The sequence below is a fragment of the Lactuca saligna genome, chromosome 5, assembly GCF_052625555.1.
Source record: "Lactuca saligna cultivar CGN05327 chromosome 5, ASM5262555v1, whole genome shotgun sequence".
Taxonomy (NCBI): domain Eukaryota; kingdom Viridiplantae; phylum Streptophyta; class Magnoliopsida; order Asterales; family Asteraceae; genus Lactuca; species Lactuca saligna.
This window is the reverse complement of record NC_136421.1, coordinates 43,414,989-43,441,549: the sequence shown is the minus strand read 5'-3', so window position 1 is coordinate 43,441,549 and position 26,561 is coordinate 43,414,989. Positions and strand designations below refer to the sequence as shown.

The following is a 26,561-nucleotide window of genomic DNA, read 5'->3' as shown; positions in this document are numbered from 1 at the left end:
TCCCCGATAGACCACCTATGCTGAAACACTACCATGCTAAAACCTCATTGAATAACAGATCAAACAAAATCCTTCCAACTCTAATTATCCTAATGCTTCCATTGGAACAAAACCATTGATCATATACATCTGCAGAATACTTACGCTTGACCGAAGGCTTAGATAATCCTTCGAGTAGAAGATTTCCTATCTGTAACGATTAGACTCATGCAAAAGTTGTGCATCAGGGTCTAATCAGCCACTCTAAGATTATTTAATCCAACTACAAGCAACTTAACATACACCCCGAAATACAAGCGACTACTCAAACAATGCTCAAATCACTAAAACCACTACAACTCATCTTGTTGCCACCTAGTTGCTTCCAAAAAGCAGTCGAGACCTCCCTGGTCCCAACTTATATGCCAATTAACTGAATCACCGGACTCCTACCCGATTGCTAAGCCAAAAGACATACAAACACACGGTATCCACACACAACTTTTGAGAGCAACATTATCTGGAGATAATACTCCAAACCACCTTGAAATCAAACCTACTGCTAAAAGGATGCCACGAGACCAACTGTAGTCTCATATCATACCCGATCTTCAACGACCTACCTTATCCTGATTCCAACCGCGTTGTGGCCTTCTTGAAAACAGAACCAACCCAAGACACAACACAACAACTCGATTTCTATCAAAACTGAACCCATTCACTACCCTTGAACCCTGGTATTGATGCCATTGGCATATTGATACCTCAATTTTAGTTATTAACTAAAACCAATTTAACGCTCCATTCACTACCTGAGATTCACGAATCTGCACTTGCATTTCACACCACAACCTTCTGATTCCTGGTGAACCTGTTGGATTAATGTCTAAGTCCATAACTATAATTGGTAAGACTTGACCCGACCCGGCATGGTCCATTTGGGTTGCATGGCATCATGCACTTCGATAGACTATAATGAGAGAAATAAGACACTTACGGTTATTAATATATTATAAGTTCTAGTATATTAATAATAAGAATAATGAGATTATTTAATTAGTATTGATCAAGAATTAATCTAGAATTAATTAAGTGATCAAAAGAAGACTAATTAAATATATGGGTTGATTGTGTAAATCATTCATTCTTATATATATGGGCTTGTGATCCAAGATTCCTTATGTTGGACTAAGTCCATGGGGTGACCCATGGATACTCCATGGAGGTTAAAATCCATGGAGCATAAGGAATGGGTAAAGTCATGAGTTACATGGTGTAACCCTAATAGCCATCATATAAAAGAAACCCATGGCTCAAGAAATCGTGACTATGACTAACACTAGGTGTATGTATGAGGGCTACACGATTTCATGAAGTGTTCTAATTTCTCTCTAAGTTATTCCAAGTGCTTATGGTGTTGTGTGAACCATTTGAGGTGTCACACTTGGGGCACTAAGCACTCAAGCTTCATGAAGACAAGCACTATCAAAGAGGTATGTATTCTATCTTGTTATATCCATTATTTTGTATGCTAGATTAGGATAATACCTTGGATGTTCATATTTGCATGTATAATAGAGAAAACATAGATCCAAGGTATTTAGGGTTGCATGTACACTTAGGAGTGTTAGAATGCTCATAACCCAACAGTGGTATCAAAGCCTAGGCTTGTTTTCTTGTTATACCTGCAATAGAAGCTGAAAAATCGAGTTTTGATGCTGTCAGCCCAGCTGACTCGCCGAGTCCATGAAGGGACTCGACGAGTCCAAGGCAAAATGCATCCAACTCGCCGAGTTGAGTTCATGCACTCGACGAGTTGGACCCCAGACAGCATATCTTCGAGGTTTTTGGCTAGAAATGGACTAGGAACATTACCCTAAGTTGTTTTGAACTTATAAACTTGTTTTTAAATGTGGTAATGTTCATGCTAATCCATTTTTATGATAATTGTCAATAGATTCATGTTTTGTATTAGTTTAAAGGCTAGACTAATTACATGAAAAAGTTTGATTTGAATTATCTTGTTCTTATGAGTTGCTTAGATTAATAGAAAAGTTGAGTGAAAAAGTTGTTTTCAATCCAAATTAATCTAAGAGTTGAGTATAAAATGTGTTTGTGTAACTTATCCTTAAGTTACATGAAGAGTCACATTAAAGACTCATAAAACTCATAAAGTTGGCAAAGGTTACAAAAAGGTGAAGAGTCTTGTCCTTAAGTTATGGAGGTTCAAGAGTCACTTCATTAATAAATAAATAAATAAAATATGTAACCTTAATTAATTCCATAAGTTATAAAATAAAGAAAAGATTAATTCTTTATTAGTTTAAAGTCTTCCATAATTTGTCCACAAGTTATGGAACTTGAAGAGTTTTTGGATTAAAACTACTTTAAATACATAAGTTATGGAATTAATTAGTTTTGAATAGTTTCAAAACTTGCCCTCAAGTTTTGGAATTTGTAAAGTTTTCTCTTATGAATACTTTAATTCCAAGTTAGCCCTTAGAATTTTAAAAGTTAAAATTCAATCCTTATACTTTATAATATTATAAGTTAATAATATTTATATGTATAAGAGTAAAGTCGGTCTTACCGCTAGTACGCCTCATTCACGAAGCCGGTCTATAAGGTGGGTATAAGGTTGTTGCCTATAAAATGGCAACTTAATGGGTGTCTACTCTCACCCACCGCTCGCTTGACTGGTGGAGGGTCGTTAGCCGAATGGGTTTGACATGACTATAATTCTCCCTTCATTAAAAGTATTAATGATAAATACTAAGTAACTAAACTCTTAATAATTCCCAATCTTAGTTACTTAGGAAAATGTGAATAAGGTGCTAATCCATGAAATTACACTTTGCACTTTGTTTGAGTCGGTTAGTGGAGCGCGTGTGGTTAACCGGCACACTAACTCGTATTTAAAAAGGTAGGCAAAGGGTGACTTAATGTTTATCATAGTATCGGTGGAGCGTGTGTGGTTAACCGGCACATCGATTGAGGGATAAACACTTAAGGGTACCAAGTAATTTGCATGGTTACTTCACACCTTGTTTTGTGATCCTCGGCATCCCAGTCACAAAACCTGAAGGGCACACTCGAGATTGAAACATGCCATTGAACAGTTCAATGAATCTCAAAAGATCTAGGAGTTTCAAAACCAATTAAAACCTAATAATACATTTCGTTTATCTTGGTGGAAATTGGTGAATCGTCATTCACCTACCTTCAAATTGTTTTATAGCTTGGATTACGGCATACCTCTTCTAAGTTATAAAATAGTTTGTTGGGTCCTAGCCTTAATATTTTCATATTGGGTGTCATATTAAGGACTCAAAGATCAACTATCTTGAATATCTCCCATAACATGTCTGGATTAGACATTTATGATCTTCCCAAATCTCTTGAAACAAGCTTTCCTAAATGAAGATGATGTCCCATGGATATCATACTTCTCTCTCCTCTTCTAATTATTCTCCCTAACCCACAAGTTCTTGAAAAGTTTAAAGTCACTCGAACCCTATTGGCAAGACAAGGTCTAGGTGTGATCACATCTTGGAGATGTAGTCACATATTGACAAGCCGGGAGAGTTGGGTGTCAAAGTCTTGAGAAAGTTGATGGTTCAATCACTTTCTAAGTCACATAGTGAGTTCCTTTGGGACACCTATGAAATAGACTATGACAAGACCCTTAATGATCTTATCTATTGTTAAGATCAACTTCCTGAAACTTTATGGACATTGACAATAGTGACACAGGAAATCCAGGAAAGCATTCTCTTCCCAATGGAAAGGGATCGGCCATAGTCAACTCGGTTGAACAAATGGTAAAGAGAAAAACTAAGTTTGTGATAGTCCCGTGTACCATTATCAAAGGGTCCATATGTTTATATTGCCAAAGTAAGGGTTATTAGTTGCGAAGCTGCCAAATTTACCTAAGGATGTTAAAGTCAATAAGTTTGACTCTACTTTAGGTAAAGTCCACTATCTAACTCTGTTAAGTTTCTATTATGAGATTCCTGATACATGATGTGACTAGGTCACATGGTAATGTTTTAAGAATCAAAGAAAAGTAAAGGAACTTAAAGAAAGAATATGCTGAATCTGATCACGTAGATGGATTTCTATCGCATAGTTTGAAGATCGGATTCTTGAGCTACTTCTTAGGAGTTATGAGGTATTGCTTAGGAATAGATAGCAACAAGTTTTCATATGGATTGTAAGGATAAGTTTTCCGCATAGTTTTAAAATAAAAGAAAATTTTTGATTTTATTTATTTTAAAAATATCCTTACAATGGCATTTGAGGACAAATTGTTGCTTATATGATTCCATTAATAGCAAGAGTGGAAATATGAAATTGATTCCTTCATTTGTGGTAATGTCTAAATTTACCAAATAAGGAAAGATTCTCATCACCCAAGTCTCAATTGGACCGGGACTTGGAATCATGCAAGTTGTATAGCATGATGAATGAGAACTTTCAAGTATTGGAAAAATTAAGACTAATTACTTGTTCACATGGATGTGTGAGTCAAGTAATGGACTAAGGGATCGAGCACATAGTCATGTGCACTGATTAAGTCCACCACACAAGATGTAAGGCTATTCGTCATAGTTTACTAAAGCTCAGTAAAAATGATTATACTTACAAGCTTAAGTGTAACTCTGAGACATTGGAAAAGTTCCAATGCATAGCAGAGCGGATAAGAAGAATCAAATTAGGCAGAAGGATAAAAGTTTCTCAAATCTGAAAAGATGGGAGAGTACTTTAGTATCAGCTTTGTGATTATCTTAATGATTAAGAAACCATATCAAAATTTGTTCTCTAAGGAAGTCTTAGTTCATTTTTATGACTAAGAAGAAGGGATCTTGAATTGTTGAAATGGTTAAATCAAGAAGATGAGTCATACTTCGTTCCAATACAAGTCTTAGAGTCATACTCCAAGATTGTAATTTGAGTGACATGTCTTTAAGAAGGTTTAAAACACTTATCAAATGTAAGAGTAAAAGTTTTATACTCTTGTACATTTGAAATTGGTAAGTTGTGATGTTTTGGATAAAACAAAGACCAACTAAGGCCAATTGTATGAAGTGTTTGTCTTGATTAGAATCCACACTATCTCTTGAATATCTGACAAGAGAAGTCTTATATGTCAAGAGGACAGTGGGAGTCTTAAAGGTCTTGAAAGTCTCAAGAACTAATCAAGAATAAAACCTAAAGTTCTTCACTAGCACACGACTTAAGGTTTATAACCTATCGTGTTGACATATTCTGTGCCCATTCCAGTTAAAGTTGGCTTTGCATATGAGTTCTTAGAGTTCTCAATGTGTTGCACAACAACTTGGAAGCAATGGTAGGCCCTTGAGCTGCCAGGTGGCAAGAAATTAAGATTGAGTTCAATCCATATGGTTTTGTATTTGTCATTATCCTTGTCTTGTGATTATGGTTTTGACAAATTCATATGGGTAGGAACTCATACACCATTAAATCTAAGTGTCATAAGGTTTCTCTCCGATTCATGAAAAATGATGGTGAGGAAACACTTTGACTAAGTAGATTTTAGTTAGATAGCAATTGTGATATTTGCATTCTCAAAGTCATTAGTGGAGCGTGTGTGGTTTACCGGCACACTAACTTGGACTTGTGAGAAATGGCAAAGGTCAAAACGATCAAGACTATGATTACGGCATCCCTTTTCATAGTTCTTAAAATTGTTTTGACACACTCATGAGCTATCTAAGGGAAGGTGTATGTTTTTGATAAAGTCTTATCAAAAACAATCTAGTATCAGAAATCTGAACTTTGGTAAGAAAGTCAATAAAGTATTGATTTCTAGAAGTCGAGCTTTCTGAGTATATATCAAAGCTAGTGGGAGCATAAGTGTTATGCTAATAATCATCATGTTAGTGGGAGCATGATAATTACAATACGTATTGCAAGCTAGCAATGTTAATTATAGAAAACAAAAGGTTTCAATTGGGAAAAAGTTGTTTTGCTATAATTAAGGGAGAGGAAATTATACTTCATCTCAAATCTATAAGCTTAGATCATGAGGTTTTAATCATTTAGTCAAGGATATATATGAATTTCATGTTGGAATGGCTCAACATAAGGAAATTCTATATATGGGTCCATTATTTGCGTTCTTAAATTCGATTATGATTACGGCATCCCTTTTCATAATCTGAATTATGAGAACTTGGCAAATTGAAATGGAAATGTTATAGCAAAAGACTGGTTTAGTCTTTATGTGAGACATCATGAATCGTGTCCCATATGCTTCGGATATAGGATCGATTACATGTGCTATATTCATCCTTTCTAAAATTTTCCAAATGCCTAGGGCGTTAAGAATGGAAAAGGTTTAGAACTGGATATGACTAAAATGATTAAACAATTGTCGAGGACAATCTAAGGTTTACCAAAGATTGGTTTCTCAAGGACAATTGGAAGTATAGTGATAATTCTGGAAGGACCATATTGACATAATCTGTAAGGAGGCAACTCTTGTTCAGAAGTGATAGTCGAAATGGAATCTGGAAATGTTTCAAAGTTAGAATTTTCAATCTGTGTAAGATTAAGGAAACTTAATGCAAGAAGGATGGTTCCAAGGACTTGATCTTCTTTGGAATGCTCTGTAATGATTGTTGTTAAGTCTTTCGAACTTTGTGCATAATCATTACAAGAGGATCGATGCATATAAGTTTAGAATCTAACAGATTTCAGTAAATGACATGAATTTGGAATTCTTGCATTTGCAGTAAGGATTTGGGAGTGTGAAAAGAGAATCATTGAAGTTATGTTCATTTGATCTAGTTCACAAAATAAAGATCATAGTCAAACATATTATGCATACTTGGTGTATGGCATGACTATTGTTTAGAAAACATAGTGTACATTCTTGGAGCATGGGACAACTATTGTTTTAAATTCAAGAATAATGTTGATAGCTGAAACAATATACAATGAATAATGTGTAATCATATGGTGATAAATAAAAGGAGTTTTATTTATATTCATAAGTTCTGAGACCATATTGGATTCAATTATTATTGTGTTTCACTTTGCATGTTTTGACTTCCCGAATAAACTAGGTTATTCTTCCGGAATGACTAAGTTATTCAAACCATCCACAGTCGGTCATATGTTGGAAGTAGATATGAATTAAGACTGTCATGGGTTGGCTTGTAGAGGTCTAAGTTGTTGGACAAAGGGCTACAACACTCATGAGTGCTCATAAGTTCTGAGTATTGGATTCAACCCGCGCTCATTGGAATCACTTCATGGATTTTATCACGAGTGATCATGAGACGATAATATCTTATATTCTTCAAACCTAGAGATATGAGTTGTTACTATGAGTTGGTTGTACATTGATTGCACGAAACTGCATTTGGTAACTCGGTGCTATAAAACGTGCCTTTGTGTATGATTCAACAAGTAGTAGAACAAGCCATATGAGTCGAAGTTTATCCATTCCTTTTACCTTTGGGATAAAAGCGATATCTGTGGGCCCCTCGATGATTTGATGATGACAAATGGAAGTGCTCGGCCGGGCCAAGACTGATTTGATTTGTTCAATTAGTCAGTCGTCATAAATCGGAAATCGGGAAACAACTAATGGACAAAGAGAATGATTATAATCCATGTCTCAGTCCATATGATATCTAGAATGGAGGAATATATGATCCCTTATCTAATGGACAAGTCGTTGACAAAGATCAGAGTTCATCTACAAGGTCAGAGTTCGACAGAAGCTTTTGAGAGCTACGATTGCTAGTTGGTTCCTGAAGTCATACGCAATAATAGTTTTAGACTTATCCAAGTGGGAGACTGTTGGATTAATGTCTAAGTCCATAACTATAATTGGTAAGACTTGACCCGACCCGGCATGGTCCATTTGGGTTGCATGGCATCATGCACTTCGATAGACTATAATGAGAGAAATAAGACACTTACGGTTATTAATATATTATAAGTTCTAGTATATTAATAATAAGAATAATGAGATTATTTAATTAGTATTGATCAAGAATTAATCTAGAATTAATTAAGTGATCAAAAGAAGACTAATTAAATATATGGGTTGATTGTGTAAATCATTCATTCTTATATATATGGGCTTGTGATCCAAGATTCCTTATGTTGGACTAAGTCCATGGGGTGACCCATGGATACTCCATGGAGGTTAAAATCCATGGAGCATAAGGAATGGGTAAAGTCATGAGTTACATGGTGTAACCCTAATAGCCATCATATAAAAGAAACCCATGGCTCAAGAAATCGTGACTATGACTAACACTAGGTGTATGTATGAGGGCTACACGATTTCATGAAGTGTTCTAATTTCTCTCTAAGTTATTCCAAGTGCTTATGGTGTTGTGTGAACCATTTGAGGTGTCACACTTGGGGCACTAAGCACTCAAGCTTCATGAAGACAAGCACTATCAAAGAGGTATGTATTCTATCTTGTTATATCCATTATTTTGTATGCTAGATTAGGATAATACCTTGGATGTTCATATTTGCATGTATAATAGAGAAAACATAGATCCAAGGTATTTAGGGTTGCATGTACACTTAGGAGTGTTAGAATGCTCATAACCCAACAGAACCCTCACCTGACCGATAAATGTTCACAACAAACCTATTTTTAAGACTACCAGTCTCGCATCCGGTCCAACCACTAGGTTCCTAATAGTCCAAACGGTAAGCTACCTAGCCTAAAACCCCTCTATGACCCACACTAATCCCCCACATAATCCTGCAACTCAAGATCTGATACCTTGACCCAACGGTATCCACCAAAACCAGCCTAATTTATCATGATCACACGGGCCTCACCCATGGGTCCTATTCATCTAAAGCTATACATACCCGAACCGACACGAACCTCAACCCAAAACAAAGAAAAATCCTCGACAACTCTGATCGACGTGCTCAAGGCGCAAACTAATTTCCTCATCACACTCGACCATTTCTAATAATGGTTTATCTCGAACTAGTGAATGCTACGATCCCATCGCAATCTTACAACACCTCCAACCAACTAGGATATTACTCATGGCCCTACCATACTCAAACCATCACAATACAACACACTTTGATCCAAATCCTACCGCCAATCAGAAGTTAGGGTCACACATTCGAGTCCCATGGCCTAATATGAATAGCAATGGAGATGTCGACCCGCGCTCGAAAGTTTCCTGAACCCCCCACCCACCCACCCACCCACCAATGCAACCTCAAACTGAACAGCCACTTAACTCCCCCCCACTTGGACTCGGCGAAGATCTCTCACTTATTATTCCTTATATATCTCCAAATCATCTCCCTCAAATAGAATGAACTGCCCATATCTTGCGCTAAACAATACTAGCATTCCATTGCTAGCCCACTCATTAATCACCCGGTTTTCTAAAACCATGATGAATGCCCTCGAAATCTTAACTTACTTGATAATCCGAGATCACCTCCCATGACACCATTCCTGAATTTTGATGCTGACGAATGAAACAATAACCTTTGCCATGAATCGACAAACCTTTACCCCAACTTCCAATTTCAAAGAATTATTGGATTTCGACTGACTGCAGCCCATGCGAATATAAAGCTCCTCTGACACTTTTGATGGCCAAACAACCCATGTAACTGACACTACCATCTCCCGTCACCGCTCCCTCCTAACAACGGCAATGCTTGAACCCAAAAGTTCTTCCATAGGCAACTCCGCTCCTACCGAAATAAATATTATAACCATTGAACCCTGACGATTATCAGAGAACCAACTCGCTGGATCCTATCCATATTTTTCCACACAATTTTCCCTGAACTGAACTCGACCAAACCCAGAATATCAATTGATCACATTGGAACCCGCTCAACGATAACATGGAAATAACCCGAAGATAAAGCTTACCCCAATCAATATCAAATATCAAGCAACATGAACACTTAAATAACCGAAAAGAATGCAAAAGATAACATGCCTGCAAAATCACCCGACGGAGCATTGAACTCCCCTGTCTGACACTGCAATGATCGACTCTTCTCTGTTGGGTCTCTTGTCCTATCCTCACGACTATCAGAGATCCACAAAATAGTCAGAGCAGGCGCAATCACTGCTCCTCCCCTTCTCCTAGGACAGAAGACCCTTTAGTGACACATTTAGACGCAGAGAAAACATAGCGGGCTTGCCCCCGAGGACAACCCCTGCTGATATGATCAATCCTGCTACACTTATAGCAACTCATATCCTTGGAATGAAAATACCATCGTGTAGTGTCATGCACGTGCTGTTGGATTAGTGTCTAAGTCCATAACTATTTTGGTATGTACTTGACCCGATGGTGCATGGTCCTTTTGGGTTGCCTTCACCAAAGCAACTTGATTGGAGAAATAAATGGAGAGAGAGGTTATTATGATTTATTAATATGTTATAAGAATAATATATTAAAGGAGAAATCATATTTGTTTAATTAATATTGGTCAATAATTAATTAGGAATTAATTTTGTGATCAGGTGTAATTAATTAAACTAGAGGGGCTGAATTGTAATTATGTGATAGTTACAAAATAAGGTAAGGATTATCCTAAATATAGGATGGACGAATTTAAGGTGATAATGCCTTAGAATTCGACTATGATAAGGATTCAAGGATTATCTTATGGGTTGCTTGGTAAGCAAGCAACTAGATAAGGATAATGACTGAAACCCTATCTGTACACCTATATAAACCCCCCTTGGCTCATGAATTCGTGTAAGACCTTCCCAAGGCTTCTTAGGGACGAATTCAATACCTCCACTCTCTCCTCATATCTTCTCCATTTGCTCTTGGTGTTTGTAAGCCATTAGAGGAGTGACAATTGTGACTCTAAGCCTTCCAAAGTCAATACAAGGAGATTTGGGATTGTTATTGCTACATAACAATCAAGGTAACATTATAAACCTATTCTTATGTTAATATGATCACTTGAATGCTAGAATTAGGGTTTATAGTCTTGGATAACTTGCATGTACAATAGAGAAACCTAGATCCAAGCATTAGGGTTTGTATGAGCACATAGGATGTCTTATGACCAAAACCCATCAGTGGTATCAGAGCCTAGCTTGGTTTCAATTGTATTGATGCATTATATAACTGAAAAAAATCGTTTTTTGGGTTTCTGGAGGCTCGACTCGCCGAGTCCATAGCTGAACTCGCCGAGCCCATGCTGACTCGACGAGTCCAGGCTTGACTCGACGAGTCAACTCGTCAGATGGAGGGTATATCGGGTTTTCTTGTTGTTTTTGCTTATGGATAGTTACCTTATCATGTTAGATCAATATTAATCCGATTATATGATATATTTGACTATAATTTTGATCTAATTGAAGATATTTATCAATTAATAAGATAATTGTTTTCTTATGTGATAATTGATTAATTATTTTGAGTAAATTGATAGATTGTTTTGCAAGAAATCATTAAATAAATCAAATATGGATAATTATGTGATTAAATGTTAATTTGAATTATTTGTTATTTGATCCTTGTTGTTATGAAAAGTTTCATATTTTGCCCCTTAGGTTTTATAGTTTAAATTTGAACCCAAAAGTTTTGTTGTTTTGAAATTTAAATAGTTCAAACCCTAATGTATTGAAATGTTTCAAAACTTGCCCTCAAGTTTTGGAATTTAAAAGTTGATTAAAAGTTTAATTAGGAATGTTAAATTCTAAAACCCTAGTAATGTTTTGAAAAGTTCAATTCACACCCTTATGGTTTTATTAATTAATTAAGATGTATAATTAAAAGAGGTTTAATAAATCCATAAAAGTTTAGGTATACAATTTAATTGAATTAAAGGTATAATTATTAAATTAGACCACCTAGTAATTTAAAAGTGCAAAATACACCCTATACTATATATATAACATTAAAAGTCTAACACTATATATATATATATATATATATATATATATATATATATATATATATATATATATTTATATATGTATAAGTAAAAGTCAGTCTTACCGTTAGTAGGCCTCATTCACGAAGCTGGTCTATAAGGGGTGTTTAAGGAAATTGCCTATAATATGGCGATTGAATGGGTATCCACTCTTACCCACCGCACTCTTGACTAGTGGAGGGTCGTTAGCCGAACGGGTAGGATATGACGAAACCTTCCATTATAAGTATAATGAAATACAAAGTAACTAAATGTTTTCCAAATTCCCAATCTTAGTTACTTAGGCAAAAGTGAATTGATGCAATTCCATGAAATTACACTTTGTGCCCTTGCGAAGACGTTAGTGGAGCGTGTGTGGTTTACCGGCACACTAAACGGTTCTAAGCAAAGGTAGCAAAGGGTGACTCAATGTTTGTAATAGTTCGGTGGAGCGTGTGTGGTTTACCGGCACATCGAATAGGTGATTGTAACATGTGAGGGCACCATGTAAGTTTGCATGGTTATTCACACCCGCTTTGTGATCCTCGGCATCCCAGTCACAAACAAGAGGGGCATATCGAGATATAAACATGCCATTGAAATGTTCAATGAATCTCAAAGGATCTAGGAGTTTTCATAGATTTAAAACTTAAATTTATTTTTCGTTTTTCATGGTGGAAATTAGTGAATCGTCATTCACTTACCTTCAAATATTCTGCAACTAGATTACGGCATCCCTATTCTAGGTTGTAGCATATTGTGTTGGGTCCTAGCCTTAGTATCTCATTTGGGTGATTTACTAAGGACTCAATCAATCAACTAACTTGAATACGTTTTCTCATGTTTTGTAGATGTCAAAGATCGATAACTATGATCTTCTCAAATCCCGTGGAACAAGCATTCCACATGAATATGGTATTCCACGATTCGATCGAGGAACAAGAAATCATGCTTCACTTCCTCCACCTCCTCCAATTATTCTCCCTAACCCACAAGATCGAAGAATTGAAAGGTTCAATATCACTAAAGCCCTATTGGAAATGAAACATGAAGATGGTAAATCCGTGTGTGCCCACATTCTAGGAATGCAATCACACATTGATAGGTTAAAAAATGTTGGGTGTGTCATTCCCCGATGAGTTGGCTGTAAATTGGGTTTTGCAGTCACTTCCTGAATCATATAATGAGTTCAAAAGAAAGTATTATATGATGGATCATGACGACAACCTCATTGACCTAACTTACATGCTCATTGCTGCTGAATCAGAAATGATTTGGCGAAGCAATGGAGCGTATTTGTTGGGAAAGTCAACCGACCATGCTTCTGAGGACGTTCTAAGAGAAGCGACATGCGTTTGCTGCCAAGAGAAAGGGCGTTGGATAGAAGTCTGCCCCAAGAGCCTGAAAATTCCAAAGATGGGAGAGTCAAAGAGTATGACTGCGCTTCAGGTAAAATCCACTATCTAACTTCGTTAAGTTCCTATTCATTGATTCAAAATACATGATGTGATAAGATTGCATTTGAATGTTTTTGTAGGATCGGTGAAAAGAAAGGAAGCTTGATGAAATAGAGCAAGATGAGTCTAATCACGAAGAAATGGATCTCGATCGCATGAATTTGAAGATTAGATTTTGAGCTTAGATAGTTATGATAGAGTTGTTAGAAATTTTCCTTTTGAAATACATAGTTTTCAATGGATTTTGAATTGTAAGGACAAATGTTTTCCGCTGCTTTTATAAATAAAATAAATTTTGTTTGACTTATTTATTTATTTGTTCACTTCCTTGCAATGAAATCGTTATGAAAATTGATGTTTGCATATTTCTACAACAAATGGATATGATTCTTATTTATGGTGATTATGGAAATGTCAAGAATTTACCAAATAGGGAGAGTTTCTCATCGCCCAAATTTCAATTGGACAGAAATTTGGAATCACGAAACTTGGTTGCATGATGAATGAGAAATTTCATATCCGGAAATTAGAGTAATTCATTGACAAAGTGTCAAGTGAAGAACTAGGAGATCGAGTACACAAAGTTGTGTGTTGATCAAGTTCGCCATAAGAGAAACAAAGATATTCGTCATGATTTACTAAAGGTTTAGTAAATATGATTATACTTATAAGATTAAGTATAATTTGGAATTGATTAAAAAGGTTTAAATCAATAGCAAAACGAATAAGAATCAAGTAGGCAGAAAGATAAAAGTTTCTCCATTCTAAGAAGAAGGGAGAGTACCTTTTATGCTTTATGATAGGTCTTTATGATTAAGAACCATATCTCAATTGATCCTCTAAGTAAGTCTTAGTATAATTGTATGTTTAAGAAGAGGAATCAAGAATTGAAGAAATGATTAAATCAAAAGGTCAATCATACTTCGTTCCAATAACAAGTCTTAAAGTTAAGATTGTGACAATCAGTGACAAGTATTAAGAAGGTTTATAACATTCATCAAACGTGGAAAGTTGTGATGTCTTGGATAAGACAAAGGCCAACTAGGACCAATTTATGAAGTGTTTTGATAAAAGCTACACTAACTCTTGAATATTTGGTTGTCAACAAATGTTTATTGACAAGAGAATCTTATATGTCAAGGAGTCAGTGGGAGTCTTAATGGTCTTGAAAAGTTTCAACAACAAATCAAATAAACCTTATCGATCATCACTAGCACACGAGTTGAGGTTTACAACCTATCGTGTTAACATTATTTTGTTTCTGTGCTGTTTCCAATCGAGTTAATTATGCATGTGAGTTCTATGAGTTCTCATTTTGAACGCGTAAAAGGCAAGGCACCTTGATCAATGAAAGGTACATTGATAGGAAAAGGTGAGCTGCTTAACTACTTGGAAGATGTGGTGGGCAGCTGTGCTACCATAAAGCAAGAAATCAAGATTAAGAAAGTTCGGTCCATATGAGTTTGAATTTGTCGTAAACTTTGGTTTTAACAAATTCACATGGATAGGAACACATACACCGTTTAAATCTAAGTGTCATAAGATTTCCTCCTTCATGAAAATGATTGTGAGGAAATGCTTTCACTAAGAAAGATTTTAAGAAGATAGTGATTGTAAAGTTGCATTCTCGAATTCAATTATGGTTACGGTATCCCTTTCCATGATTTGAATTGTGAGGTTTGGCAATTAGTCTTAATTGTTTAGACACACATATGAACTATCTAAGGCAAAGGTGTATAAGCTTAAGAGGCCTTGATAAAAGATTATCAAAGCATTAAGTATTAGAAATATGGACTTCAGAAATTCAATAGGTATTGTTTTTCTGGAAGTTAAGATGTTTTGAATACATGTCGAAGCTAGTGGGAGCATAAGTGTTATGTTTTTTATAGTAATCATCATTATAGTGGGAGCATAAAAGTTATGATTGTATGATTATTATGGAAAGTTTGCAAGTTGGCAATATTAATTATAGAAAACAAGAGTTATACCTTGCAAAGTCGTAAGGGTTGTAAAGTTGTTTTTCTATAATTAAGGGAGAGAATATTATGCTTCATTTCAAATCTAAAGGATTAGGTTGAGAAATGTTGATAAATTTAGTCAAAGGTACATAGTGTGTTCTTAAAATTTTCGATTATGATTACGACACTCCTCTTCACAATTCGAATTTTGAGAACATAGCGAATAAAACATTATGCGTCGTGTCCCATACGCTTCGGGTATAGGATCGATTGCAAATGATTTAATGTTTGACCATTCTAAAATTTTCCAAATGTCCAGCGCATTTAGAGGGAAAAGGGACTAGGATCGGTTTTGACTAAAATAATTAAACAACTATCAAAGGACAATCCAAAGTTCGACGAGGATTGGTTGCTTGTGAGTAGTTGGAAGCATGGTATTGGATGAACCATATTGACATTATTATGAATAGATAAGATTCTATTAAGAATGAGTTGTCATATGGAAAATATGGAAGCGTGTCCATATTAGGAATTGAATATTGAAAATCTATGTCTAGATTAGAAACTTTTATGCAAAAGGATGTTCAAAGGAATGTACTTTGAGTGAGAGACATCTTATCTAAGGAATTGTCTTGTAACAATCTCCGAATAGAAGATTTTGTAATATCATTGGCAATAGTCTTTGTGATTTTGGTGTAGTGACATTACGAAAGAATCATTGCATAGAATGTTAGAATCTAGCATATTCTATAAGTAGCAAGAATTTGATATTCTTTCACTTATGAAAAGGATTTGGAGTTGTGAAATGAGAATGATTGGAAATGTGTTCAATTTGATCTATTTCACAAAGTAAGAACCATAGGTAAACATTGTGTGCATGCTATGAGCATGGGATAAGTGTAGAAATTCAAGTAAGAAGTTGATTATCAAAAATGACAAACAATGAGTAATCAATATGGTGATAAATAAAAGGAGTTTTATTTATACTCAAAGGTTTGAGGCCATATGGGATTAATATTATTCTTGTGTTTCACTTTGCATGTTTTAACTTCCTGAATAATTTAATTGGTTAAGAACAGTCAAATTATTCGAACATGCCACAGTCGTTCATATGTTGGAAGTAGGTATGAATGAAGACTGTCGTGAATTGGTGTGTGGATTGTCTAAAAGTGTATTTGACATAAGCAAATGTTTGCTGCAACGTTCATGAGTGCTTATGAATATGAATTTGAGCATTGGATTGAACCCACACTCATTTGGATCACTCCATGAATTGTATCACGAGTGATTGGTGAGACGATAACATCTTATATTCGTGAAACCGAGATGTGTGAGTTGTATCTTGCTAATCGGTTGCACATTGATAATATGAAAACACACTAGTAACTTGGTGTTATAAAACATATTGTTGTGTGTGATTCGGTGAGTGAGTGCAAGCAAGCATTGTATCAAAGTTTATCCGTTCCTTTTATCCAAAGTAGGACAAAAGCGATATCTTTGGGCCCCTCGATGGTTTAGTGATGACAAACGTAAATGCTCGGCCGGGCTAGGGCTAATTTGATTTGTTCAATTAGTCAGTCGTCATAAATCGGGAATCGAGAAATAGTACAAAGAGAATGATTTGAAATCATGTCTCATACGATATCTAGAATGGAGGAATATATGATCCCTTATCTAAAGGACACGCGTATCTGATAGGATCAGAGTTGACAGCGGCTTTGGAAAGCTACGATTGCAGATCAGGATCTGAAGTCATACGCAGAATAGTTATTAGACTTATCCAAGTGGGAGACTGTTGGATTAGTGTCTAAGTCCATAACTATTTTGGTATGTACTTGACCCGATGGTGCATGGTCCTTTTGGGTTGCCTTCACCAAAGCAACTTGATTGGAGAAATAAATGGTGAGAGAGGTTATTATGATTTATTAATATGTTATAAGAATAATATATTAAAGGAGAAATCATATTTGTTTAATTAATATTGGTCAATAATTAATTAGGAATTAATTTTGTGATCAAGTGTAATTAATTAAACTAGAGGGGCTGAATTGTAATTATGTGATAGTTACAAAATAAGGTAAGGATTATCCTAAATATAGGATGGACGAATTTAAGGTGATAATGCCTTAGAATTCGACTATGATAAGGATTCAAGGATTATCTTATGGGTTGCTTGGTAAGCAAGCAACTAGATAAGGATAATGACTGAAACCCTATCTGTACACCTATATAAACCCCCCTTGGCTCATGAATTCGTGTAAGACCTTCCCAAGGCTTCTTAGGGACGAATTCAATACCTCCACTCTCTCCTCATATCTTCTCCATTTGCTCTTGGTGTTTGTAAGCCATTAGAGGAGTGACAATTGTGACTCTAAGCCTTCCAAAGTCAATACAAGGAGATTTGGGATTGTTATTGCTACATAACAATCAAGGTAACATTATAAACCTATTCTTATGTTAATATGATCAGTTGAATACTAGAATTAGGGTTTATAGTCTTGGATAACTTGCATGTACAATAGAGAAACCTAGATCCAAGCATTAGGGTTTGTATGAGCACATAGGATGTCTTATGACCAAAACCCATCACGTGCTGCACTAACCCCGACCCTACTGGCCTTTCAAACCTCAAAAATTAGAAGTATTTAGTTTCTTCATGAGACCCTCCACTATATGCACCAAACCTTACCTATAAATCATCCCTTGATATATCATCAACAACATCATCACCCACTTCACGACCAATCTCTCTCCACCAATCTCGCACCTTGTCATTCAATAGGTAGGAAGCATATCTGACCTTCGCCTCATCAAGAAGACACTTATCCTTAACGTGTTATCCATAACCTCTAATCACCTCCTAATGACAACGGGGTCCCTCTCCCCATAGAATACATGAGCTCCACAAGCACGAAATTCATGGAAAGAAAGAGTGCGAGCTCCAATGATAACCATAACCTCAACAGGGAGCACTCCAAAACGTTCATCCAAGACCTCAAAAACCCCTCATTGACCGAACTAAATATCACAGGAGTCTTCTCCAAAACACCACGGGTAGATACCGATGAGATGAATTCCCATATCTACTCGCTAATCGGCCCAGTACCCTTACCTGAGCCGGAACCAGAACCTAAACCTCTTTCCTGGAAACTCATCACCAAACTGAAATACAACCATGTAGAAGATCAAAACATAGTTAATAATTCTCTTCCCCAAGTTTCTTAGATTCTCTAAAACTCTCCCTAATTCGAGTATGGATCCCGTGCTTTCAGTAGTACAAGCCCAATAATACATGCCACTCCTATCCATACTTTCCGCAGGGATCATCCTAAATCCTCTAAGTCACCTACTCCACTGATGCACCAAGGCTCACTAAACAACACAAGAATACCTACTTAAGAAATCCCTAGGCTCTCCTAGGTTCCTGACCTCATTCTGTCATCAGTTGCTGAGGAACTACCCATAATGCCAATCATCCACCTCAAAAATACCATCATATTCACTTAGTAGTTGACTCCCATCATCTAAGAGTTCCACAAAGCACAAAGCAAGCAACATTCTAATAATCACGCTCCAAACCATAGATCTATCATATAAAGTTCAACCCATTCACCACCACTTATGCTAGAAATTCCACCCTTAATGTCGGTTGCCTTATACATGCAAATCATACACAAAACATGATCAAATAAACTGCCAGATAACAGACTCCACCTTAGAACCAAAACCATACAAGGAACAAGAAATAAGGCCAAATCAATTATTCTAGGGCTATAAGATTCTAACCGTATACAATTTTTAAAGCATACACTTAGCAATTTCTTAATTCAATATATATCCCCAATGCAACAAAGTATCACTTACCAAATCAAGCTACCACCAACTAATCAACACTCGCATGCAAGCCTACCAGCTCATACAATATACATACAAAGGCATATCTTCTACCATTCTATCATGTAAGAATTGAGCATATCCTTAGTCATAACTAGCATGAAATTCACAGATTCATAAATCAATTCATAACAGATAACATATATGGGTAGTAACGACCCAAAAATCACGACTAAAAATTTTGTTTAAAACATTACTAAAACCATATTTATAAAACCATAACATAAGTTATATCATAAATTCGGAGTATCAACTCAAAACATGTTCTCATTATCAGTGTAAAACATCCCAAGTTGGCTAACTATGGTGTGTGCGATGCGATCATCCCGAGCTCTTCCCTCCGCTACCGAAGTGCCTGAAACCAAAACTAAAAATGGTAAGCACAGAGCTTAGTGAGATCCCAAACCAACCACATACCATACACATAACTGCACACTGCAAACATTGAGCCTCTCCCACTACCTCAGGCCTCTCCCGCTACAACAGACCCCGACTGCTCCAGGCCCTGCCTGGCTTTGAGCCCCGCTCGGTGCACAAATATGTTTCTCTTAGGCCCCGCCTATCTCTGGGCCCTGCCCGCTAAACATATAAAAACGTATAACATATCACATAATGCATAAACCATAACTACTCTACTGCATTCCTGTACTAAGGCCTCGACTGTCTTGGGCCCCGCCCTTTTCCTGCTACTGATGAGTCATGGAACCCCATCCACACTCCTGCTGATAGTGAGATACAAGCCCAACCCACACTCACTCCTTTCTTGACGTGGGCCTCGCCCCTGCTCAACTATTGATGAGATATGGAACCGCATCCATACTCTGCAAATGGTGAGATACAAGACCTCGCCCACACTCACCCCCTACCAGGCACATACAAGTATCATACAGACAACAAGCATATTCTATCATGCAAACCATTCCTTGGGCACCCGCCCGACGTTGGACCTTGGTCTTGAATATCATACTAGCAAACAGTGCCTAGCGCTAACCCCTGGGAATTCCTACTCATAACTACATGGGCCGGCATTGTGGCCGTAGACCCATCCACACAAAGGGAAACTCACATGCACTGCTGAACTCTACTGATAACCCTCTGACTGCTATCTGACAACTCCCCGAACTGCTGCTCCTCCAATTCCCCGAGCTACCAACACCAATAACAACACTTAGCCTAACTGTCCTAAAGAATCCAACTAAGTCAACTCTAGTCAAGGTCCTTCTCAAGGTCAAAGTCAACGGTTATAGTCAACTTCCAGGTGACTCGACTCGCTGAGTTGTTGATATTTTCATAATTAGCCATATGTTTAACATATATTTTTATTCATTTTTAGCTAATTATGTGCATAATGTGGACAAAAGGTACTTAATATGCTTAAATTGTGTTTTCAATCCAAAAGACATGCTTGGAGGTAAAAAGGAATAAGGAGAAACAATTAGAGACCAAAGAATGAAGAAAAAGGAAAACCCACACCTACTCGGCGAGTCCACACACCAACTCGGCGAGTTCATGAGAATGTTCCCAAAGAAAAGTGAAGAATCCTTGTCGTACACGGATTTTACACGCCTACTCGGCCAATTGGGGGACCTACTCGCCGAGTTGCCCCTGTTTTGTGATAACTATAAATAGTGGATCTTAATCTGAATTGAAAACTTTTTCTGGCTTCTTGGAGTTACACCTACGATTGAAGAACCCTTTGGAGACCTAAAGAACCCTAACCTTTGATCTTTTGAAGACTCAAGGTGAATTAGGTTATATTTTCCACTTAATCTTAGGATTGAATCATGTTTAGCTTAGTCAAATTCGTGTTTGAGCTTGTTTCCACTGTAATCATGAGCTAAATTCATATTGTTTCTGTGTAGGAATAACCAAATTACTCCTATGGTTTAATATTTACTTTTACTGATTGTTTATTGGTGATTTTATTAAATTAAGTTTGTTAAAGAACCTTATGCATTAACCACAACTATTTTTCTGTTAATTGGAAAACAATTAAGTTGCATGAACATCTCTTAGTTGTTAATCTCATATGTTTATGTGAACACTTTGTCATATGTCTAGGAATAATGAACATGAAACTAGAATTAATTAGAGAATGAGTAAATTAATGTGTGAGCTTGTTTGAGAAACCAACAAACAAGAGGTTAATTGAAACAACCACTTAATTAACCAATTACAAATATTATTTAATCCAAATAATTGAACTAGGGAATTAATTAATTTAAACAATTGACCACTGCTTGAATTGATTAATTGTCTAAGGGTTAGTATTAGTGAACATGAATCTATCCACTATAGTCGGTAACCAATAACAATTAATTTATCATACTATTATACAAATAACCATAGGAGTGAATTGGTTGGACCTAAATAGAAACTCTTTATCAAATTTGGTGAATTTTTACTTGTTTTAGTTTTTAGTTAATCACTTGCTAGGTGGTGTGTTTAAGTTTATTTTCATGTAAAACTAGAGAAAAACCTTTACTTTTATTACTTGATTAGTTAAAATTAGTTATTAGTTGAATTTCCGTTCCCTGAGTTAGACACTCTACTTATCCAACTATACCACTAAAAGACAGGTTCACTGCCTTTGTGTGCTAAATTTATAATTTAAAAGTAGGATTAAAACCAGTGTATTTTACCCACATCAAGTCTTTGGCGTCGTTGCCGGGGAACGGTTCAAAAAATTAAATCTAATTCCTAATTTTATCGATCCTTTGTGTGAGTTTTCTTGCACAAAGTTACTTTTTTTAGTAATTCAGTAAGTAGGTTAGGATTTAGAATTTATTAGTATTTTTTAGGAATTTTTCCTTTAGCTTTTTTTTTGTTAGAACAAGCTACTCGCCGAGTGCACTCGCACCTACTCGGCGAGTACCCTGCTATTTGGTATTTATTATTCATTTAGTTCAGTTGCATTTTTTTGTTCTTTTTATGTGTTTTTCTTGTTTTATTGCAGGATTTTCATGACCAGAGGATCCAACACTCCGCTGGTACCCCCGCTTGAAGATCTGGAATCCACGTTGAGAAAGAACAAAGGCAAAGACATGGAAAGCTCGAATACACCTAAGAAGTCGCCTTTATCTAACTTGAAGATTGTTTTTGGGAAGAAGAAGAGTCGCAAATCAGGAGCATCTAGCACATCTTTAGCAAGAGAAGACCCGATCAAAGAAGACACCGAGTACGAAATCGAGGAGGAAGAAGAACCTACATACAGGCACGGCTCCGATTCCGGAGACAACTTAGCTCTTACCATGGCTAACATCGATGAAATCCCCATGGGGGAATGGAAGAAGAGGATACGCGATGACACTGGCCCGGGACTTGTGCAACCTGCAATTCCCGCAACTGCTACTTTTGAGCTTAAGGGTCACATCATTGCTCAACTTAAGGAGATCCCCTTCACCGGCAAAGACCATGAAGATGCTTACAAACACTTAGATGAAGTTAATGATGTGGCTGATTACTTCAATGTTCCAGATGTGCCTTGGGAAACTCAGCTACTTTGCATGCTTCCAGTTACTTCGAAGGGTGCTGCAAAGGATTGGCTCAAGTCATTGCTCCCGGATCTATCACTACATGGGTCCAAATGAAAGAAGAGTTCAATGATCAATTCTTCCCACCATCCAAGATATCCAAGCTAAAGAAAGCCATATCTAACTTTGAACAACAAGTTGGGGAGTCGCTATATGAAGCTTGGGAGAGGTACAAGAGCTTGCTAAGGAATTGCCCACATCATGACCTCAATAGTTAACAAGAAGTCTCCATCTTCTATGATGGAGTAAATGTTACAAAAAGGCAATTACTTGACTCGCAAGGTCCACTCACAAAGAAGGCACCTCCGGTAATTAAGCAACTAATTGAAGAATTCTCTAAGTATTCTAGAGAATACCATAATCCAAGAAATGATGTGACAAGGGGGGCCGCCTTTGCAGCTTCTGAAGACTTGTCAGCAGTTATGGCTATGCTAAAAACCATGGATAGAAGGATGGACAAAATGGATCAAACGATACATGTTATTCAGGTGGGTTGTGAGAACTGCAATGGGCCTCATCTTACTAGAGACTGCAACTTGGATGAAAATGGCAATAAGAAGGTGCAAGTATGTTACTCAAGTGGGGAATGATATGATGAAGATTGGCGTAAACCAAAGAAGGAGTGGCTCCCTTATGAAGAGTAAAAGAAGGATAAGGAGAAGAAGTACAAGCAAAAAGGAAGAGGTTTTTACCAAAAGGAGGAGCCGACACAAGAAGGAAAACCAAGTTTGGAAGAGATGCTTACCAAATGTGTAGTTGCTTTAGAAAAGAGACATAATGATCATGATGATGCAATCCAAGAAACAAGAACCATGCTTAGAAACCAATAAGCATCTATCCACAACATTGAAACGCAGCTTGGGCAACTTGCTCAACAAATCAATCAATGATCACCAGGAGAACTTCCTAGTAAAACTGGAAACAACCCACGAGGCACTCACATAAACATAGTCACAACAAGAAGTGGGAAGATAATTACTCCTCTGGCCCCCATTCAGAGTGAAGCACCCAAAGAATTGAAAAAGGAGGATGCAAAAAAAGAAGATCAAAATAAAAAATTTGCATGGAACAGACCTTACTCGCCGAGTCCAGACTATGGACTCGACGAGTCCACTGCTAAACTCCAAAAATCAAATTCCTGAAAAGCCCTTTCAGCCTCCAATGCCATATCCAGCCTGAGCTAAGAAAGAAAAGCAGAAAGAGGAGTACCAGAAGTTTCTTGACCATATTAAAGCTCTTCAAATCAACATACCCTTCATCGAAGCAGTCGCGCAAATGCCAAAATATGCAAAATTCCTTAAGGAGCTTCTAACTAATAGAAGGAAGATGGAGGAGGTGAAAGAAGTAGTTCTTAACGAAAATTCCTTAGCTGCCATGTTAAACAAATTACCAAATAAGAAGGGTGACTCGGGAAGTTTGACTTTGCCTTGCCAATTTGGAAACTTGGCTACCTTTCATGCTTTGGCTGATTCGGGAGCAAGTGTGAACCTCATGCCTTATTCATTTTTCAAGAAATTGGATCTCCCGGAACCAAGGCCAATTTGTATGGCAATTCACTTAGAAAACAAGATAGTCACATTTCCAAGAGGAATATGTAAATACTTATTGGTCAAGGTGGACAAGTTTGTGTTTCCTGCAGATTTTATAATTCTAGACATGGAAGCGGATCCTCAAGTCCCGATCATCCTTGGAAGACCTTTCCTCAACACGACAAGTGCTATAGTGGACATGAGAGACTCGAAGCTTACCTTACGGGTATGAGATGATTCAGTCACTTTCGGGGTTGATCAAGCTATGAAGCATGCAAGGAATAGTGATGATATGGCGTTCTTGATTGACATGTTTGATGAATTGATGGAGGAATGCGATAATGAAGATCCCAACAAGTCCACCATCTTTGATGATGAATTTGATGCTGAAAATGACTTACTGGAAATCGAGAGGCTACTGGAAGAAGCTGGGTATGAATAATTAGTGAAGAAATCTGATAAAGCTACTCGCCTAGTAGGGACGATCTACTCGCCAAGTCCATGTGAAAAAACAATTGAATTCGTAAATTCTGCAGTAGACTCGCCGAGTCTCTCACCTGTACTCGGCGAGTACAACATGCAGAACGTAAAAATAGAGCTCAAAACATTGGAGTATGCTTTCCTTGAAGATGGTCATCAAAATCCAATTATAATAGCCTATGAACTCTCTGAATTTGAAAAAGAAGAACTAGTTCAAGTCTTGAAGAAGAGAAAGCAGGCCATAGCATGGAGCATTACCGACATCAAAGGAATAAGTCCCTCTTATTGTTCTCACAAGATTAACCTGGAGGAAGGAGCAAAGCCGGTTGTGCAGCACCAAAGAAGACTAAACCCAAACATGCAAGAAGTGGTCAAGAAGGAAGTAGTCAAGCTCTTAGATGCGAGGATCATTTATTCTATTTCCGACAGTCCGTAGGTGAGTCCGGTCCAAGTGGTCCCCAAGAAAGGAGGAATGACAATCATAACCAATGAGAAGAACGAGCTTATTCCGACACGAACGATAACCGGTTGGAGAGTGTGCATCGATTACTGAAAGCTAAACGATACCACTCGTAAAGACCATTTTCCCTTACCTTTTATTGATCAAATGCTAGAAAGATTATCGTGCCATAGTTATTACTGTTTCTTAGATGGCTTTTCGGGTTATTTCCAAATACCCATAGACCCAATGGACCAAGAAAATACCACTTTCACTTGCCCAAGTGGGACTTTTGCTTATCGTTGCATGCCCTTTAGGTTATGCAATGCACCCACGACATTTCAAAGGTGCATGACAACCATATTCCACGACATGGTGGAAAGATTCATGGAAGTCTTTATGGATGATTTTTATGTTTTTGGATCTTTCTTCCATGATTGTCTCACTAACCTTAATTTGATGCTTGCTAGGTGTGAAAAAAACGACTTAGTCCTTAATTGGGAGAAATGTCACTTTATGGTCAAGGAGGGTATAGTTTTAGGCCACAAGGTTTCCAAATCGGGAATTGAAGTGGATCGGGCAAAGATTGACACAATTGCCAAATTACCCCCACCAACTAATGTGAAGGGCATTAGAAGTTTTCTAGGACACGCGGGTTTTTACCGGCGTTTTATAAAAGATTTTTCTAAAATAGCTAGACCTCTAACACAATTGCTTTAAAAAGATGCACCATTTAATTTTACTAAAGAGTGTTTAGAGGCATTTGAATTCTTGAAAGAAAAATTAACTAATGCCCTGATCATTATTGCCCCGAATTGGGATTTACCATTTGAGATAATGTGTGATGCTAGTGACTTTGCATTAGGAGCTGTCCTTGGTCAAAGGGTTGATAAGCACTTTCGACCCATTTACTATGCAAGTAAAACTTTAAATCCGGCCCAAGAGAATTACACCACCACTGAAAGAATTACTAGTTGTGGTGTATGCTTATGATAAAACCCTTATTTAGTTTTATCTAAAACAATTGTTTTTACTGACCACTCTACTATCAAGTATTTGTTTGCCAAGCAGGATGCCAAGCCAAGATTGATACTTTGGGTTCTACTTCTTCAAAAGTTTGACATCAAGATACGCGATAAGAAAGGAACGGAGAATGTAGCAGCCGACCACTTATCAATGCTAGCAAACCCGCAATTGCAAGAAGATAAAGTTGGAGATGACTTCCCGGACGAGTACATTATGGTGACCACGGGAGAAGAGCCATGGTTTGCAGACATAGCTAATTACTTAGCTAGCAAGTACATCCCAAAAGATCTTACCCGCGAACTAAAGAAGAAATTCTTTTTAGAAATAAAAATACTACT

At 37.0% G+C, this 26,561-nt stretch overlaps 1 protein-coding gene and 1 non-coding gene across 2 annotated transcripts; one reads left to right on the top strand and one right to left on the bottom strand.

Moving 5' to 3' along the window:
* Nucleotides 1-22,850: 22,850 nt before the first annotated feature.
* Nucleotides 22,851-22,957, bottom strand: LOC144999060 (small nucleolar RNA R71). The gene has a single exon (XR_013660586.1). It is a non-coding gene; the product is annotated as a small nucleolar RNA R71 (small nucleolar RNA).
* A 1,067-nt stretch (nucleotides 22,958-24,024) lies between these two features.
* Nucleotides 24,025-24,510, top strand: LOC145045240 (uncharacterized). Its single transcript, XM_078993582.1, has one exon. The coding sequence runs from the start codon at nucleotides 24,025-24,027 to the stop codon at nucleotides 24,508-24,510; it is 486 nt and encodes a 161-aa protein (XP_078849708.1).
* Nucleotides 24,511-26,561: the final 2,051 nt, after the last annotated feature.